Raw genomic sequence first — 21,239 nt, forward strand, 5'->3', positions numbered from 1 at the left:
TGGATACACTGCACTCTGTCCCCGCATCTAAGTCATTGATATAGATTGTAAACAGTTGAAGCCCAAGCACTGACCCTTGTGGCACCCCACTAGTTACAACCTGCCAACCCTAAATGACCTGTTCATTCCTACTGTTTTCTGTCCGTTAACCAATCCTCAAGTCATGCTAATATATTACCCCCAATCCCATGAGCCCTAATCTTGTATGGCACCTTAGTGAATGCCTTTTGAAAATCCAAGTATACTACATCCACTGGTTTTCCCTTATTGACCCTGCTCGTTACACCCTCAAAAAGCTCCAATAGATTTGTCAAACAAGGTTTCCCTTTTATAAAACCTTGTTGACTCTGCCTAATCCTATTATGATTTTCTAAGTGCCCTGTTACTACATCCTTAATAATAAATTCTAGCATGTTCCCTGCTACTGATGTCAGGCCAAGTGGCCTGACTCTCCCTCCTCTTGATTAGTGGGGTTACATTTGCTACCTTCCAATCCACTGGGACCGTTCTACAATCTAGGGAATTCTCAAAGGTCAAAACCGATGCGTCCACTATCTCTGCAACCACCTCTTTTAAAACCCTAGGATGTAGGCCATCAGGTCCAGGGGATTTGTCAGCTTTTAGTCCCATTAATTTCTCTAGTAATTTTTTTTCTAAAACTAATTTTAATTGTCTTAAGTTCCTCACTGTCATTAGACTCTTGGTTCCCCATTATTCTGGTATGTTTTTTTGTGTCGTCTTCTGTGAGGACAGATGCAAAACATTTGTTTGCATTCAGATATAGCACCTTTAATTTTAACTTTTTACTATTTTTCCCTGATGTGACCTTAGTCACTAATGCCCTATTACCGTTGTTGAACTTTCTGTCCCTTCCTGAAAATCTCTGCTTGTTTTCACCCAAATTGCTACTCTGCTGTACAGCCTTGACTTTAGACTTATAAATTTACCCTAACCTGAATTCCCCCTCCCCCTTATTAGTTCAAAAGCCCTATCTACCGCCCTAGTTATTCGATTCGCCAGAACATTAGTCCTAGCCAGGTTTAAGTGGAGCCCGTCCCAACGGAACAACTTTTTCTTTCCCCAGTGCTAGCGCCAGTGCCCCATGAATTGAAATCCCTGCTTCCCAAACCACTCTTTCAGCCACGCATTTAACCATCTAATCTGTTTGTCCCTGTGTGTGTGGCTCAGGTAGTAATCCAGATATTATTACCTTGAGGTTCTGCTTTTAATTTGGACCCTAGCTCCTGAACTCCCTCAGCGGAACCTCATTCCTAGTTCTACCTATGTTGTTGGTTCCTTCGTGGACCACGAAAACTGGATCCTCCCCCTCCTGCTTCAAGTTCTTCTCTAACTGCGAGGGGATGTTCTTAACCTTGGCACTGGGCAGCCAATACAGCCTCCGGTCTCCCGGTCGAGGCTGCAGATAATAGTATCTATCCCTCTGACTATACTATCCCCAAACACTACCACATTCCTTTTCGCTTCTCCTCTTTCCCCCCCCCCCCCCCCCCAACTTGAATGGCCCCCTGTACCACAGTGCCATGGTCAATTAGGCCATCCTCCCTGCAGTCTTTGATCCCATCCATTCAGGAAGCTTGTACCTATTGGACAAGGGCAAAGGCTGAGGCTCCTCCACCACTGCATCTGGGGTTCCCTCACTTGCCTGACTAGCAGTCACATCCTACTGTCCCTGATCACTAACCTAACCTGAATCACTAACTAACTTGCAGTTTTTTTCCAAGAAACAATGCCCTGCATCTGGACAGATAACCTCACTATTTTGTTGCATTAACAAATGGGGAGACTCGTGTCTTTACTGTCTTGGGACCTGATATGGCTAACATTATGGTAACCTCCCTAAGGGCTATCTCTCTTAGCCTTTCATCTGGTGGGAGTGGACTGTCCACAAGAGTGGAAGATCCATCCTCGGGTGGTTCAAGGAATATTTCACATCTGGTGTGGTCAATGATCAAAATTATTAGACTTCCAGATAATCATCAGCTCTGTTCCACAGGATAGAAGCTATGTTCATGCGGCACAAGATTAGCCAAGTTTCATTGTTTTCCTCTCGTTTCCCCGATCCCTTTGGTGCTGCAGAAGGCACGTGTCGACCAGGTGAAACTTCTGATCACCTTAGACTAGTGTGGTCATTCGTAGTTCTGTGATCTTGGCAGTGAGCAGAGCTATTATTCTCCCCTGCATGGACATGGGGAGGTAGGTCATGTCCATTTCTGTATCCAAAGTCCGAAAACCTTTGGCTGGTAGCACGGTTATTTTGCGGAGTCAGCTTCTTGATGAAGATCTTCCCACGTTGGTGGCTGAGATCCTGCTCCGGGTTGAGGTTTTGTTGCGTCAGTGGCAGAAGTTTGCCGAATGATGCATGGCTCGTTTTATTCTCCCTGCCACAGTTGAGGTTCATTATATCCCAGAATACCTTGTGACTGAGTTAGGTGTAAAGCCCAATTCTGTTTCAGTATGTCACTGTCATCATGACCTCATGAACCATTAACTTCATGTCTTGTTGGTTGTCATCGCTTCCTGTCTCATTTTATGTGAGCTGGAATATGAACGTTGCATACACTTCCCTTAGTTCATCATGGGGCCTTAATGTAATCCTTAAACTATGGGTATACTGGTCAAAACATTTTGTGTGATTTTAAGTGTCTTTCGTGGAAGACAGAATTAGTAGTCTCTTGTTTTTATGTTGACTGAACTTGGGACTTTAGAAAGTTGCAACTATCATTAATGGATAGAATGGAGAACTTTGATAAATCACTGACAAAGCAGCAAGTGGCAAAATGGCTAATACAATCCTCCGTTTTATCATTTAGCCATTATATGTCCAAGGTCCAGTTTAGGGCCATTAATTTTATCCCATGGCTGCTGCTATTTGGACTTCTCTTAATTAGGTTTCCATTGACTGTATCTGTAACGCAGTTGCACAGAATATCCCTCACAGGTTTACCAGATATGACTCTTGCCTGTATCAGTAAACATTCAGTACCATGTTTTCAGCAGATCTTTTTGATAGCATGGATTGGGCTATCTCAGTTATGGCCTCCCTCCTAAATTGTACTAGTTTGTATGACTTCTGTGGTGCGTTAGGGATACTGAATCATGAAAAAAGTAAGATTACGTGACTTGTACAGTCTTTAATTTTCAAATGATAATGTCATCACTCACCACAATCCCTCCTGACCCATTCCCTCAGGGGTTGGGGTGGTTGTTGTTTTATGGTGGAGCAGTTTTGAAGCAGTTTTTGCAATGATGTAGGTCAAAAAAGAACTGGGCTATCACACAGCTGTTGGTGCTTGATAAAAGTTGGTAGCAGGGACTCGTATGGAAGCGGTCCCTAAAACATTCCTCAGAACCAGTTAAAATTAGATAAGTTCCTATAGTTTATGATGGTGTTATTTGAAAAGTGATTGAGATCCAACAAGATTGACACTAAATGCTTAAGTGAGAGAGTTGGGATTTTAGCAGTCTACACAACATTTTAGTGACGTGTTTGGGACAGTCTGCATCCATGATGTTTATTTGGAAGATTTAATGATGTGATGTTTGGGAAGAAGTGAAAATGGTTTCATAAGCATGATGTTCAGCAAAGACGGACCAAGAGATTGATTAAGAGGGGAAAAATAGAGTATGAGAGTAAACTTGCAATGAACATAAAAGTGGACTGTAAAAGCTTCTACAAGTATGTAAAAAGAAAAAGATTAGTGAAGATAAATGTGGGTCCCTTACAGTCAGAAACGGGAGAATTTATAATGGGGAACAGGGAAATGGCAGAGCAATTAAACAAATACTTTGGGTTTGTCTTCACGGAAGAGGACACAAATAATTTCCCAGAAATGCGAGGGAAGCAAGAGACTCGTGAGAAGGAGGAATTAAAGGAAATTAATATTAGTAAAAAAAATAGTGCTGGAGAAATTAATGGGAATGAAAACCGATAAATCCCAGGGCCTGATCATCTGCATCCCAGAGTACTAAAAGAGGTAGCCATGGAAATAGTGAATGCATTAGTTGCCATCTTCCAAAATTCTATAGATTCTGGAACAGTTCCTGCAGATTGGAGGGTGGCAAATGTAACCCCACTATTTAAAAAAGGGAGTGGGGGGGGGGGAAAAGAGAGAGAGAGAAAAAACAGGGAACTACAGACTGGTTAGCCTAACATCAGTGGTAGGGAAAATGCGAGAGTCTATTATACGGATGTGATAACAGGACACTTAGAAAATATCAACGGGATTAGACCAAGTCAACATGGCTTTATGAAAGGGAAATTATGTTTGACAAACCTACTGGAGTTTTTTGAGGATGAAACTGGTAGAATAGATAAGGGAGAACCAGTGGATGTGGTTTATTTGGATTTTCAGAAGGCCTTTGATAGAATCCCACATAAGAGGTTAGTGTGCAAAATTGAAGCACATGGGATTGGGGGTAATATACTGGCATGGATTGAAAATTGGTCAACAGACAGGAAACAGAGAGTATGAATAAATGGGTCTTTTTCGGGGTGGCAGGCAGTGACTAATGGGGTACCGCAGGGATCAGTGCTTGGGACCCAGGTATTCACAATATATATCAATGATTTGGATGAGGGAACCAAATGTAATATTTCCAAGTTTGCTGACAATACAAAACTAGGTGGGATCATGAGTTGTGAGGAGGATGCAAAGAGGCTTCAAGGTGATTTAGACAAGTTGAGTGAGTAGGCAAATACATGGCAGATGCAGTATAATGTGGACAAATGTGAAGTTATCCACTTCGGAAGGAAAAACAGAAAGGCAGAGCATTATTTAAATGGTGATAGATTGGGAAATGTTGATGTACAAAGGGACCTGGGTGTCCTTGTACAACAGTTACTGAAAGCAAACATGCAGATGCAGCAAGCAGTTAGGAAGTCAAATGGTATGTTGGCCTTCGTTGCGAGAGGATTTGAGTACAGGAGCAAGAATGTCTTACTGCAGTTATACAGGGCCTTGGTGAGACCACACCTGGAGTATTGTGTGCAGTTTTGGTCTCCTTACCTAAGAAAGGATATACTTGCCATAGAGGGAGTTCAGCGAAGGTTCACCAGACTGATTCCTGGGATGGCAGGACTGTCGTTTGAGGAGAGATTGGGTCGACTCGGCCTGTATTCACTCGAGTTTAGAAGAATGAGAGGGGATCTCATTGAAACATATAAAATTCTGACAGGGCAAGACAGACTGGACGAAGGGAGGATGTTTCCCCTGGCTGGGGGTGGGGGGGGGGTCCAGAATGAGGGATCACAGTCTCTGGATACAGGGTAGGACATTTAGGACTGAGATGAGGAGAAATGTCTTCACTGAGAGGGTGGTGAACCTGTGGAATTCTCCACCATAGAAGGCTATGGCGGCCAAGTCACTGAATATATTTAAGAAGGAGCTAGATAGATTTCTGGACACAAAAAGCATCAAGGCGGGTATGGGGAGAGAATGGGAAAATGGTATTGAGATATCGGATCAGCCATGATCATATTGAATGGCCGAATGGCCTACTCCTCCTATTTTCTATGTTTCTCTGTTGAAATATCTTTCCCATTTACTCTAGCTCACACCTATTTCTTGCATTTTAAACAATACTGGTACAAATTACAGTATAAAATATTGCACATAAGATATTAAATATGGAATTTCCACCACTCCAGTCCAAACTGCATGACCCAGTCATGATTGAATTAGGGAGTTTTTTGGGATTTCCCGCATGATATTGGTTGTGTTAAATAGCTTGTGTTCAGTATATCGGCTTTGCACTGATACCTGCTGAAATAGTTACATTTGATGAATTGAGACTAATCAGAACAGTTAATACAGCAAGAAATGAGACATTTTTTAATATTGTAAAGGATGGCCACATTTTCCTTTCATTTCATGGTATTTCACTTAACAGGTTTATCCTGATACAACTTTGGATTGGGTCATAGAAATACATAGAAGTTACAATTTTGAAACTGGTCATTTGGCCCAACCAGTCCATGCCGGTATTAACTACCTCCTATCTTGGTATCATTTGAAAATTTTGACACCACTTCCTGTAGGCCGATATTCAAATTGTTGATAGACAGTGAACATAACCTTAAGGGCCACTACTACCCACTTCCAAGCACTTTAAAACACTGTTAACTCCTACTCTGTTTTCTCCCATTTAACCAAAACCTTGTCACTTCCCTGTTGTAAGGAATCTTACAACACCAGGTTATAGTCCAACAGTTTTATTTGAAAATCACAAGCTTTTGGAGATTATCTCCTTTGTCAGGTGAGTGAGTGAAAGGTTCTGAGTGAGTGAGTGAAAGGTTCTGAGTGAGTGAGTGAAAGGTTTTGAGAACCTTTCACTCACTCACTTGACGAAGGAGATAATCTCCAAAAGCTTGTGATTTTCAAATAAAACTGTTGGACTTTAACCTGGTGTTGTAAGATTCCTTACATTTGTCCACCCCAGTCCATCACCGGCATCTCCACATCATGACTTCCCTGTTGCACTGAGTTGCTGGGTCATTATTGTTAGCTGTTGTCATGCACAGATTGTTGGTTTGGTTTTTAGTAATCAAATTTTATTTGTAATTCGTGTAATGAAGAACAACAGGATTCCACATCTCTGTCTCGAAATACCACTTTTTTACAAACAGGAGCAAACAATAAGTCTGTCTCTTGCACCTACCTTTAAATAAATTTGTTGCTTAGAATTGGGATAGGGCTGCTCTTAGCTTAACAAATTGCTGTGACAAAAGAAGGGAGTGGCAGGATAATAGCAGAAGCAGGCAGCCTAGTCCCGTTTCGATTAGCTGCAGATCATTTGAAATAAATGAAAGCCAAAAGTGTGGGTTTTGTTCAAAATTGATTAAATCTAACTTTTATTGTAAACAGCAGCTACAGCATGCTTTTTTGAAGACTGCAATGAAGAGTTATGGAAGCAAGTGTACTAAAATGGTAAATTCTGTGAATTGCATCAATCTGATTTTTTCCTTAAAGCTTAAAAAAATACACCAATTGGTCAGTGTGTTTTTCCTGACTTGAAGTACAGCTGCGTTTTCTGTTGTGGACCTATTGACACGGTGTACTGACATTTATCAAGGGTTATGGAGGTGCTTTGATCAGCTGTGCTTTTCTTCCAAATGGCAGAATTCTACTCCCAGTTGCACTGAGACAGGCCAGAAATAACCTGGAACAGCAAGGAAGCTTTAATTAACTGGAATCTTGCAAAACATCAATTTGCAGACTTCAGCTGTGCCAGCACCATTTAATTTTGAAGGATAGAGATTATGCTGCTATTTTTCTTATTTCTGTGCAGCATTTTAACAATTGCATGAATTACATGTTTCATGAGTTCATAGCAAAGTTACAAATTTGTAACATTTTATATATAAAAAGTTGTTATGCAGAATGAATTGCTGTAGGTTTTGTTTCACATTGAAACTGCATCATCTTGTTTAATTGTGTTTGTGCATTTGTACTAGATTGAACATTTTCTGAGATTGTGAATGAACTTGGAGTTTGAGTGCATCTGCTGGAGGCTTTCTGGCATGGAAACTATCACCTCAGTGTCTTTTTTTGCTGGTAACAAATGGGCAGGCAGTCAAGATAATATCTCCAGTCCAGCAATCGGAAACCTTGGCTAGCATCTGTTATCAGTCTTCATGGAAAATCACATGAAATGGGTATATTACGGCAGAACCTCTGCTAACTTGGGTTTCAGGATGATTGTTGGCCGAAGCTTTCGGTATAGGTTGCCAGTTCCTTGTTATTGAAACAGCCTAGTTGAGATGAGAAACTGGACTATTCTGATTTTATATGTTCTAGTAATTGCATTCCGTGCTGGTAGGAACCCAATGCTTAATGTAAGTAGCCGTACAAGGTGCAGTTTCAAATGGTGAGACTTGTATAGAGTTGTTTGCTGTTTAAATCTTAGCATCATGAAATCAAAACTAATGACGTGCAAGCTTTTATTGGTCAGGATTTGTTCAATTTAATAAAAGCAATTCTTAATCCATCGTTAGTTGAGTTCCTGTGACGATCTTGATTGCCAGTGAACACCAAATATAGTCTTTAGGTGCATGGGGGGTTGGAGGGCTGGCATAAATGGACTGGGGGCACAGAAGTAATTCAGTCCCTATTTTAAAGTCGTACATTCTGTCCATATTATATAGTACTTGGATTTGATGGTATTCATAGTGGGATAAACTGGGAAGCAGAATTGGTTGCAGATTTGGAGTTCCTCTGCAATACCAGCGGAAAAGTGGGGGTAGGGTACAAAGGTGAAGTGCTTCTGTGTCACCACTTGCAGGAGGGTGTAATTACAGCATGCCAAGTTTACGTAAACAGTTGCTATTATAAATGTGAACATAAGAATTTATAATGGGGGATGATGACAAGTGTGATGAACATGGCAACAGGAAGTCAGGATTTGTAGAATCCAAAGTGGATGCAGACAAGATTTTTAATATAGATGGTGTGCCAGGTTACTCCCTGAAAAAATTGGGATTGTCTAAGACTACTTCTACAAATGTCAATTTAAAAAAAAAATTGCAAAGCAGCATGTCACTTCGGAAGCAAACTAAAGTTTCTGATTAGGTTTTGAGTTCAGAACATTTAGGTTGGATTTATGTATGTGCTAAACTGAGAACTCCACAGGAATTGTTGGCTTTATTTTTGCTTTCGGTTTAGTGTGGGGCTGGGAGACAAGACTGAATGAGAGTCTGTCAGGGTATTCTATTGTCTAGTCTGATTTAAGATCAGTTATTAATCTAGCCCAAGACACTTTTTTTGTACATTAATTTATTACCTGGGTTTGTAATTTCAGGATTCCTTGGTCACAGTTTAAAAGCTACTTTGTATTCAAATTGGAGAAAGTCATGGATGACTTCAGAGCCTCAGCCCCTGAACTCAGAGCTCCACCCAATCCAAATGTGGAATACGTTCCTTATGAAGAAATGAAGGACCGAATTCTTAAAATTGTTAATGGGTTTACGGGGTAAGTTGCTCACTTTGGTGATTTAAAAAAAATCCATTCAATTAATTCGTATTGCATTGAAAATGCACGAGCAATTAAAAGATGTGTAAAAATACTTGCTTACAAGACAGCTATACTACCAGTTTCGAGTCTATTTAAAAATATTGGGCCAGACATCACGCAGAGTGGTGTGGTAACGCTCACCGCAGCTCGCAGCTCCTGCAAATTAAATTAACGAAAATACTGACTGCGAGCTCTGTGACGTCGAATTGCTTGATTGTGAACTTCAAAAAAAAATTGTGCGCTAATGACCAAAAACTAATAAAATAAGGAGTAATATTAGACTCCACATTTTTTTAAAATTTAATTTTTAGTTGTTTGGCAGTCATTAAGACTTTTAAAACTTAGTTTAGACCTGTATTTTTAAGCGTACCTGTTTGGTATAATTAGTTGTTTTCTAACTGGGCAGATGAGCAAGTTTATGATTTTTCAACGATTTCTCTGATTGCAGCATGCGGTGGCCCTTTAATTTGAAGCTGTCAAATCTCTGGTGAACCAATAGGAGCAAGTTCACGATTTCCGCGTTTATTGTCCGCATGTGCAAATGCGGGACTTGCTCCTTCAATTTGCCACTAAAAACTGAGTGTGCTGTTGAGCTCCTCCGTTATTTCGGGAGCAATTCCTGGCCCATTATTTCTGATTCCTTGAAATCAGTAATCTATGATACACCCAAAGAAATTTTGTTTCCAGGGACTTTTTTTCAATTGTGTTTACTTTTTTTAAAGTATATTTTAAAAAAGCTGTTCAGTGCTACATTACAAAATTGTACAGTTTGCTGAATTTTTATTTATATTGTACCCTATAGGACAGAATGCAGAAGGTAACCAATTTTTAGGCTGTAAAATGTCTGTCAAGTTTTGTTTATTGAACAGCTATTTGTTTAATAAGGTGTAGTTGATGGCCCTTTTATATTTGATAACTGCTTCCCATTGGCTCGCAGCTCCACCCCTGTAGCACTGTCATGTTGCTATTGTAGGTAGTTTCAACAGCAGCTCAATGGACTTTAAAACAGCTTTGCATGTGTAAGTGGATACATGTGCATTTGTTTTCAAGTCACTGCAATCATTTTCTTACTGTGATAGCAAACTTTTTGTCTTTTGTCAAATCGACCTGGGGTAAGAAACTAGTTATGAGGAGAGATTTGAGATACTAGGACTATTTTCACAATCATAGAAGGCCAAGAGGAGATTTGAGTTTTAAAAAATTATCAATGGTTTTCATAGGGCCAGTGGGGAAAGACTATTTCCTCTAGTTAGTGACATGGGGTCATCTATTTAAAATTGTCCTCACACTAGCTGACAGAGGTTGAGAATTTGTGTTGTAGACAGGGTTGGCGCATGAAATGTTTTTCCAGAGGGAATAGTTGAGGCATAAATCATTAAAACTTACAAGGGAAAAGTGGATAAATATTTGAAGCAGCGGAAGATAGAGGGGTATGGGGAGAGAGTAGGGCTGTGGAATTAATTTTGGATTGCCCTTGCAAAGAGCTGGTATACAGGCAATGGGCCAAATTGCCTGGCTTCTTGAGAGGTAAACTTGTATGGTTCTATGGAACATTTAATTAAGTGTTCTAAAAATATCTAAAGTTAAAATGGAAGCTGTCTTTTTTTAAAATATATTTGAAATAAGAGACTGGAGCTTAGTTGTCTGCAGGACAGGTCAGGTTATTCTGTAAATTAGTAGGCATACAGAGTCATTGCCCTAAATGCTAACTAATTTGCACTTAGTTGGAGCCTTAACAGGTTCTAGATAAACAGGCGATTTGTGAACATCTCCTCAGTTATTCTGTGTAATCGTTTGCTCCATTGTGTCCTTGATATTGATTGATGACCTCTGTCCATCAGGACCTTTGGTCTGAAAAATGTACCTGCTACAACTTCCCTTTACAAGTTCTATTTAGAGTTTTGAACACTTGTGGATTGCTGATCTGTACCATCCACTAGTCACCATATAGGTTTATAACAGACCATTTTGCCCATGAGCCCTGTCAGTTGTCAAACTGCTTAAGGAATGCATTCTAGAAAGAGTATTTTAATTCTTACGAACTGGAAGTCCAGGACTTGACCTGACCCGTACCTTGTGCTCTGTTTGATAATTTGCCAATCAAACTGGCTGCCACCCTCCGAGAAATGGGCTTCCCTGGAAGCAGCATCTGCTGGGCTCATGACTGAAGTCATTCTAACATACACCCAGTTCCCTCTCTGGATGAGTTAACAAACGTCATTGTCCCAAGCTGATGTGGTATGTGAGAAACACCAACCTAGATTTGCCTCTAATTTGCATCCCTAGAATTTATGCTCTGGATTTAGTCCCTTGAGATAAATCTACCTTAATAGCAATATTGTAATATAAAGTACCTAAAATCCCTCATCGGCCAAATATACAACAACCCAAAATGTGACACGTCTTTTTCTCCCTCTCCTTCCCTTCGTGCACCCCTCCTCCCTTGCCCTACGACAAGTCTTACGTATGAGAACCCTGTGGCTTCCTCGGCAAGGCTGTCACCCTCTACTAGGTATGCCACTATGGCAGAAAATCTTCCTGGACCCCAAGGTTGCGAAGGATGTGTGGAATCCTGCTGGAGCGATGTACTACTCAAGGGCTGAGCATCTCCGATTACTTACTCCAATTACAGTTACATGTATGGTGCAGAAGGGTCTGTCAGCTTTGGCTAACTGGCCCTGAATTGCCTGCTAGGTTCCTCCGAGCCATCTGGAACGTCCATCCTTATCCTCCTATTGCAGCTAGGTGTTGCCCATGGGTTTCCCATGTGAGCCCCCCACCTCCCATGTCTTCCTGCTGAACTAATGAGACTTGCTTTTCACTGACACCTTTGCTGCTGCCTTCCTGAGCAGCTTGTCTATAACCCTTTGGTATCTGATATCCCCAATCAATACCTCAAATGGCATAGACAAATAGACTGCCACTATTGCTTAAGTGAAATATTCCAGCCAAATTTTGGCCATGGGTATCTCTGGTTTTCCGAAATCCCTGAATCTTTGCCCCTTTACAATAGTGTGTGCCTACCTGATGCAAGATTTCAACTGTCATGAAGGAACAGCTGGTATCCTGTAACCCCTTTCATCTCATTTACTGTTTTTGGGTGAAGGTAAGGAGTCAATTTCTCTGCATCTGCAGTCACCACATAACCAGCTGTCTCCTACTTTTGGAGGTCATGCAGATTTCTAAAAGACTAGGATCATAGAATGGTTACAGCACAGAAGGAAGCCATTCATCCCATCAAGCCCGTGCTGGCTCTCTGCAAGAGTATTCCAACTAGACCCACTCCCCCGCCCTTTTCCCGTCGCCCTGCACGTTTTTTTCCTTCAAGTACTTATCCAATTCCCTTTTTGAAAGCCATGATTGAATCCGCCTCCACCACCCTTTCAGGCTGCATTGCAGATCATAACCACTTGCTGCGTAAAAAAGTTTTCCCATATGTCGCCTTTGGTACTTTTGCCAATTAGCTTAAATCTGTGTTCTCTGGTTATCCACCCTTCTGCCATGGGAACAGTTTCTCTCTATCTACTCTGTCTCGACCGCTCATGATTTTGAGCACCTCTATCAAATCTCCTCTCAACCTTCTGTGCTCTAAGGAGAACAACCCCAGCTTCTCCAGTCTATCCACATAACTGAAGTCCCTCATCCCTGGAACCATTCTAATAAATCTGTTCTGCACTCTCTCTAAGGCCTTCACGTCCTTCCTAAAGTTCGGTGCCCAGAATTGGACACCACACTAGAGTTGCAGCCGAACCAGTGTTTTATAAAGGTTCATTATAACTTCCTTGCTTTTGTGGTCTATGCCTCTGTTTATAAAGCCCAGGTTCCCATATGCTTTTTTAACCGCTTTCTCAATCTGCCCTGCCACCCTCAGCAATTTGTGCATATATACCCCAAGTCTCTCTGTTCCTGCACCCCCTTAAGAATTGTATCCCTCAGTTTATATTGCCTCTCCTCATTCTTCCTACCAAAATGTGTCACTTTGCACTTCTCTGCACTAAATTTAATCTGCCACGTGTCCGCCCATTCCACCAGCCTGTCTATATCCTTTTGAAGTCTGCCGCTATCCTCCTCACTGTTCATTACACTTCCAAGTTTTGTGTCATCTGCCAATTTGGAAATTGTTCCCTGTACACCCAGGTCCAAGTCATTAATATATAGCAAGAAAAGTAGTGGTCCTCGTACCGACCCCTGGGGAATACTGTACACCTTCCTCTCGTCTGAAAAACAACCGTTCACCACTACTCTCTGCTTCCTGTTACTTCGCCAATTTTGTATCCATGCTGCTACTGCCCCCTTTATTCCATGGACTTCAATCTTGATGACAAGCACTTTATCAAACACCTTTTGAAAGTCCGTATATACCACGTCAACTGTATTGCCCTGATCTACCCTCTCTGTTACCTCATCAAAAAACTCTATCAAGTTAGTTAAACACGATTTGCCTTTAACACACATCTGTGCTGGCTTTCCCAAATCAATCCATACTTGTCAAAGTGACTGCTAATTCTGTCCCGGATTATTGTTTCTAAAAGTTTCCCCACCACCGAGGTTAAACTGACTGGCCTGTAGTTGCTAGGTTTATCCTTACACCCTTGTTCAAAAAAGGGTGTAACATTTGCGATCCTTCAGTCCTCCGGCACCATCCCCCCCCCCCCCCCCCCCCCGTATCTAAGGATGTTTGGAAGATTATGGTCAGTACCTCTGCAATTTCCACCCATACTTCCCTCAGCAACCTAGGATGCATCCCATCCAGACCAAGTGACTTAAGTACAGCTCGCCTTTCCAGTACCTCCTCTTGATCAATTTTTAGCCCATCCAATATCTCAACTACATCTTCCTTTACTGAGACTCTGGCAGCATCTTCCTTGGTAAAGGTAGATGTAAAGTATTCATTTAGTACCCTGTGCCCTCTGCCTCCATAAGTAGATCTCCTTTTTGGTCCCGAATCGGCCCCATCCCTCCTCTTACTGCCCGTTTACTGTTTACATGCCTGTAGAAGTCTTTTGGATTCCCTTTTATGTTTGCTGCCGGTCTCTTCTCATACACTCTCTTTGACCTTGTTATTTCCTTTATCACTTCCCCTCTGAACTTTCTATATTCTGTCTGGTTCTCAATTGTGTTATCAACCTGACATCTGTCATGCATGCCTTTTTTTCTGCTTGATCTTACTTTCTATCTCTTTTGTCGTCCAGGGAGCTCTGGCTTTAGTTGCCGTACCTTTCTCCCTCATGGGAACATACCTAAACTGTACCCGAACCATCTCCTCCTTAAAGGCTGCCCATTGTTCAATTATAATTTTGCCTGCCAATCTTTGATTCCAATTTACCCGGGCCAGATCCGTTCTCATCCCACTGAAATTGGCCCTCCGCCAATTGAGTATTTTTACCTTAGAGTGGTCCATGTCCTTTTCCATAGCTATTCTGAACCTTATAATACTATGATCGCTGTTCCCTAAATGTTCCTCCACTAACACTTGCTCCACTTGGCCCGTCTCATTCCCCAAAACGACATCCAGCAATGCCTCCTTCCTCGTTGGGCTGGAAATGTACTGGTCAAGAAAGTTCTCCTGAACACACTTCAAAAATTCCTCCCCCTCTTTGTCCCTTATTATTCCTATCCCAGTCCACATTAGGATTGTTGAAGTCCTCTGACATCACTACTCTATGGCTTTTACACCTCTAATTTCCCTGCAAATTTGCTCCTTTATATCCTTCCCACTAGTTGGTGGCCTATAGAACACATCCAGTCATATAATGGCACCTCTTTTGTTTCTAAACTCTAACCAAATAGATTCTGTCTTTGTCCGCAACCCCCCCACCAAAACCTCAGGACATGCTTTCTCTCCAGCACAGCAATATTCTCCTTAATCAATACTACTACCAACCCCCCGCCTTTCTTTCCTGCCCTATCTTTCCTGAACACCTTGTATCCAGGAATATTTAGTACCCAATCCTGCCCTTTTTTAAGCTAAGTCCCATATGGCTATTTGCGCCTGCATTCATCTGCTTTATCCCCTATTTCTACACTCACTGGTGTGTGGCACCGGGAGAATCTGGAGATTACTGCCTTTTGAGGTCCTGCTTATTAATCTCTTTCCTAATCCCTAAAATCTATTCCCATATGGCTATTTGCGCCTGCAGTTCACAAACTTTATTTACCACGCTTTATTCATTTACACATATGCACTCTAAACCTATCACAGGCTTGTACTTTCTTAGCCTGAACCCACCTAATACCATATTATTACTTATTCTGGAGCTATCTTTCTCTCCCAATCCTTTGTGCACCTTGTTTCTCCTTTCCAGTGCTACATCCTGGTATCCAACCCCTGCCGAAATAGTTTAAACCCCCCGCCCCGCAGCACTAGCAAACCTCCCCGCAAGGGCATTGGTCCCAGCTCTGTTGAGGTACAACCCATCCGGCCTATACAGGCCCCACTTTCCCAGAACTGGTCCCATTGCCTCAGGAATCTGAAGCCCTCCCTCCTGCACCATCTCTCCAACCATGCATTCATCTGCTGTATCCCCTATTTCTATACTCACTGGTGTGTGGCACCGGGAGAATCCGGAGATTACTGCCTTTTGAGGTCCTGCTTATTAATCTCTTTCCTAATCCCTAAAATCTGCCTACAGGACCTCATCCCTCTTTCTACCTATGTCGTTGGTACCGATATGGACCACAACCTCTGGCTGTTCACTCTTCCCCTTCAGAATGTTCTGAAGCCACTTGGTAACATCCTTGACCCTGGCACCAGGGAGGCAACATACCATCCTGGAATCACATCTGCAGCCGCAGGAACGCCTGTCTGTTCCCCAACTGTTGAATCCCCTATCACTATTGCTTTCCCAATCTTCCTCTTTTCTCCACCCCCTCTCCCCCCCCCCCCCCCCCACACCAAAACCTGGTACAGCTGAGTCACCTGTGGTGCCGTGGACTTGGTTCTGGCTGTACTCCCCAGAGGAACCATCTCCCTCTCCAGTATTGGGTTTGAGAGTGAGATGACACTCGGGACTCCTGCACTACCTGTCTGGCCCTCCTTGTCTGTCTGACAGTCACCCAGTCCCCCTCTGCCTGCACTCTTAAGCTGTGGGGTGACCACCTCCTGAAACGTGCTATCCACGTGGCTCTTAACCTCACGGATGCACTGCAGTGATGCCAGCTATTGCTCAAGCTCCGAAACCTGGAGCTCTGGCACCTCCAGCTGATGACATTTTCTGCATCTGTTATTGTCCAGGACCCGGGAAGCGTCCTGGAGTTCCCACATGGAACAAGATGTGCATTCGATGGGACTGAGGTGCCCTGCCATGCCTCTCTATTAGATTACTAACTAAACTTAACAGAAATAAACTAAAGACTTCAAATTAAAAAAAAACACTCACTAGCTACTCACCAATCAGCTTCTTCGCTTGTGCTAATGTCACTTTAGTTCTTTTTAGCAGAGGCTTAGCTTGTGGCCTACCTTTCCATACTTAACATACCTGATTTCATTATCTTCAGCCCTTGCAATTCTGTTTGGCTGCCCTGATCCAGGCTTGCTTTATATAGGCTGAGCTGCTGGCTCACCGAATGGTTCATCAGTGGGATGGCATGAGCCATTTTGTCTCAACGTGTATCAGCCCACCTATGCTTGTGAGATCATAAATTGCTTGGCATGTTTGCCCAGCTGCTTTACATTTCAGATTAAGTAACCAAGTACCTAAATTCTCTGCAACTATTTCCAAAAAGCTGTCCTTTTACATTTGGTGACTAAATCCTTTGTAATCTGTTACATGTTTGCTTTTTGACCTATGCTTCCATACATCTTATGATTCAGTAAGTTTCTCTATATGTACTGAACACATTTTTGCTTAATTCCTTAAACTTCTGTCTGTTTGCTTTGGTGTTAAATTCATATGCATTAAGAACAGCACATTTTACAACATCACAATTCAGCCTGTTTGCTGGATTGATCCAAGAAAAGTTGCTGGATGACTGGCCCATATGTGTTGATCCCACTTATGGTAACAAGCTGACTATTCGAATGCCTGAATAAAAGTGTCAAGATAATTTTTAAAAAAAATATAAGCGAAGTGTTCTGCGAGGTCACTGACTGGATTCGCTATTGATGTGTGTTCCTCTGCCAGTTCAAGTCCAATGTTGCTTTTTCTCCTTCTCCTCAGCCTCTTTCTGGTATTGTTTCTCTTTCTCATTGGCTTCACATTTACATTGTTCTTACATCAAGCAATTCAATTTCTGCCTCTTGATCTGGTCGACATTTTTAAATATCTCTGTTTTTGTCCATTGAGTTATAAATTATCAATATTATAAATTGTGATTGTGTCACCGTTGCAAATCAGGATCCCAGGTAGCTGCCACCAGTTGTTACAAATTTCTGGCTTGCATGCGATAGTCTGTGGGATTCAGTACTGTCGCTCTGATTTCAGCAGTGACTAATAGTGGACATTTGAATTTTTTGTACTCTGACTACTCGGCAAAACACCCAGCAATTCAAATAGATTTTGCCTTTCTAAACAAAAGTTGTTTGGAAAGTAATTTGAGTCATATAATAGCAAGGGGACGTATTGCATTAGGATTAGAGGTTTGTCACTAGTAGTGATGATGGGAGCAATTTAATATGATGAATTAAGAGTATCGTACAATGTTAAAACATGTTGCCTTAAGTGCACAAACATAAATAAGCCCGGTGATACTAGTTGAGGACAAACTAAAAGGTTCAGATGAAGACTTGCATACTGACTTGTAAGTGCAGATGCCAGTTGTAGTACCCTCTACCGCTGCACTGGTTAAGAGCTAATTCAGCACGTAGCAGTGATTGAACCTGGGAACTAACTGGTCCGTATGCCACAATACTTATTCTTAGTCAGTTAAACTAGTGCAGGAGCCACAATTTCAATTATTTTTAAAATTTCGGTATGTACAGCCAGAGGGAAGATCTTGCTTTGATAAAGAGGACATTTCTACCAAGTACTAGCAACACCCTTTTGGTGGCATAAAAGCCTGCATGGATTGCCATTGTGACTCTTCTATGCAAACTAGATTCCAATGCTCCCTCCTCTGTCCACAAGTGAAACTGCAGCCTTTGCAATCTTGATGGAACTTTCTTTTTCATGATCTCTTCTGTTGAACATTATTAGGATTAGATATTCATGAGCAATATACAATTGGTCTTGGGTCTCCTTAGGTTAAAGAGTGGATAAAGAAGTGAGGATTCCCACTGCTGATTGCACTTTAATAATCATGACTGAACGTGCATGTTTGTAGCTCTGGATGAAGGCTGTGTGTTGAGCTCTGTTCTGATGAACCCTATGTTCAAATGGCCCCCTGCTGTTCACTGTCCAAGGTTACATGTGAAGAATGATTACTTGGACAAGTCACAGAAGTTCTGTTGCTGCCTAATAAAGCATGCTGTAATGTACTTCATCTTTGGGAGAGGGCAAGATCAAAAGGAAATTGCTACTTGATTTGTAGGTTGATCAGTTATTGAGAGAACCTTGTGTTTGTGTATCAGACCAGATTGTTCTTTGATTTAACTATTAAGCTGGTGATAAATGCAGAGAAATTTTCTCTCGGTTGACTTTTATTTTCAGCCCACGATTGTGGTGAAACATTAATGCAATTAATCAGAAAAAGCTTTATCGTAATAAAAGTAAAATAAATTGGAACGGCACAACTTTAACCCATTCCCTCATTCTTGTTTCCTGTTCTGTGCACCATTTTAAATTTTTCACTGCACATAAATTTACTTTGTATAGATAATAACCCAGAATTTGCTGACAAAATAATTGCGAGTTTAATGGCACTCACCCTTAATGTATAAATCGTCCAGCAACTTGTGGTGAGGAAGAGATGACCCCTGAATTGTGAGTCGCCACAAGTTGCTGTTCCATGTGAAAATGGCGGCTCACCCTCGACCTCCCCGTTATTTATAAGGACTTGCTGGATTTGCACATTAAGCTCACCGCAGAAAGTTAGGCTTCGTACTTAACAATGTAAGTACCCTTTTAACGACACGATAATTGTTAATGTAATGCTATTCAACCTTTCCGGCCCAGAAAGGGAAGAGTTTAAACTGTTTAGTCTCATTCCTGCATGTAATAAATTCCTCTTAGAGATTTAAAATAAATTTTTGAATTGTTTTCTTACTTTCCCGTTGTCTCTTCTCTCTCTCTCTCTCTCTCTCAATCCAATGTTTTGTTCCCTCTCTTTATCCCTCTTTCTGTACCTGATTTGACTCTTAATTCACCCTCCTTCTCCATTGTTCCTATTTCTTTCTCAATTCTTAAATCTTATTGCTTAAGGAGTTGGACCCATCGTTCATTCAGGTCCCAGATGCCATTATCAGCTCGCACTTCCAGCAAATTGTTTTTGAGCTGAAGGGTGAGGGAAAAAGTTTAACAAACGGGACACACCGTGAGTTACCCCACTCCAGCAAGATCTGGGATATTACAACTTAATGTTTTCTTAATCATTTTCCCTTTAAAGATAAATTTTTTAACTTTTTTGCTTATTTTTTGGTAGCATAGCTCCCATCATCCAATTTGGAGGTGCAAACAGGTTTTTCTATGAGTAAAGCTGACTTTTATCCAGTCCAAGCCCAGGCTTAGAAAATTGAGATGAGGGGCTTTGACACTTTTTATGCATCAAACCAACAAGAAGGTTACTAAACAAGTATTCTTTGAAACTTCTAGAGCCCAGTTCTCAGACAAGTTCAAGTGTGCTCAAAGGGTTAATGTCATTTCATTAACTTTTTTTGATTACTCTAGAAGGCAGGTAATTTTTACAGAAGCAATATTTTACACAAGACTGTTTCTGAATCCGTCCATCCATCCTACTTATATTATGGGCGGATTGCACACCACTAGAGCAGCAGGCAAACTGTTGCGCATGTTTGCTGTTTGAAAGTTGTGGCTTGTTACTTTATTTTGAACCAGCAATCTGAAAACCAAACTTTCAGGGGCGAGTTTATTGTTTGCTCCACTGACAAACTCTCTTCAATGCCCGGACTTGAATTGGGTCCTTCTGCCTCAGGAGGTACTTTTGGTGGGTATTGCTGCCTCATTTACTTCAGTGCTGCTGTTGCCAGCATTGCCAAAAAGTTCCATAACATAGCTTTAGTTCACAGTTGCTTCATGCTGTGTAAGCTATACAAATAATGCATGTTCTTTTTATCGGTTTCTTGTACATAATTTTTTTAACTGTTAGTGATGGGTTATAAAGTACAAGTACACCTTCAGATCTGAGCCTTTGGTTCACAGTAAAGGATATTAGTGAAAAAAACCTTCCATTTATATAGTGGCTTATTATGTCTTCAACATATCAAAGCACTTTGCATGCAATCCGTTATTTTGAAGTGCCATGACTTATGTCGGCAAATGTGGCAACCATTTTGTGCACTCCCAAGATTCCAGTGAGTTGACCAGCTAATCCCTAAGTGGTTTTACTCAAAGGTGAGATGTTGGTCAAGATGCAGGGTGAAATCCCTGCTCTTCAGACACTACTGTGGAATATTTGAACAGACAGATGTGACTTTTGCTTCACATTTCATGAGAAGGATGGCACCTCTAATGGTGCTGTACTTCCTAAGTAGTGCATTGAAATATTGGCGTACATTACCTGCTTAAATCCCGAAGTGGTGTTTGAACCCACAACCTTCTCACTCAGCAACAGTGCTATTAAGAGTCAAACTGATAGTTGGCTAAAACATTACTGAAGTGTTGCCTTTCAACTGTTATCATTGGTACAACTTTAATGTTCACTAATTGGAGTCTGCGCAATTTTTTAAATTGGTCTTGATGCAGCTGTGAAATCAGGCTCTGAAAAATTCTGTGGCACCTGTAAGACCAGAGTCTCCAATATGCCTGGTGAAATTCTATGACCGAACAATATAGATTCAGCAGCTAGTCTGTCCATGGTTGAAGAAATGGCAAATTTGTATTGTCTGTTTTTCTATTGAGTAATGGTTCCGTTGTATTTTCTGCAGGAGCATTCCCCTAGTCCATGTAGAAAATGAAGCTTGCACCTTCAGTACTCCCATCTCTTTAAAGTTTAATCCCACATATTTGCTTATAACCAAATAAGTGGCTTATGAAACATTGTTTTGAGACCCATAGTTCTTCTGTTTGGATTCCATTTCTTACAAAGACATTTCTCCATTTTAGGCTTCCCTTGAAGCAGTCTACAAGACCTCTGTCGAAGAACCATAGACGACA

General features: G+C 41.4%; 1 protein-coding gene across 2 annotated transcripts in view; it reads left to right on the forward strand.

Annotated features, from left to right (window-relative positions):
* ppp4r2b (protein phosphatase 4, regulatory subunit 2b) overlaps positions 1-21,239 on the forward strand; it is a 64,416-nt gene that overhangs the window by 21,289 nt on the left and 21,888 nt on the right. For both annotated transcript variants that reach the window (XM_067998909.1, XM_067998910.1), the window contains one exon: positions 8,818-8,988. In XM_067998909.1, coding sequence (XP_067855010.1) covers positions 8,818-8,988 — 171 coding nt within the window. The remainder of the gene's footprint in view (positions 1-8,817; positions 8,989-21,239) is intronic.

This window comes from Heptranchias perlo, chromosome 17, assembly GCF_035084215.1.
Source record: "Heptranchias perlo isolate sHepPer1 chromosome 17, sHepPer1.hap1, whole genome shotgun sequence".
In the NCBI taxonomy this organism is placed as follows: Eukaryota; Metazoa; Chordata; class Chondrichthyes; order Hexanchiformes; family Hexanchidae; genus Heptranchias; species Heptranchias perlo.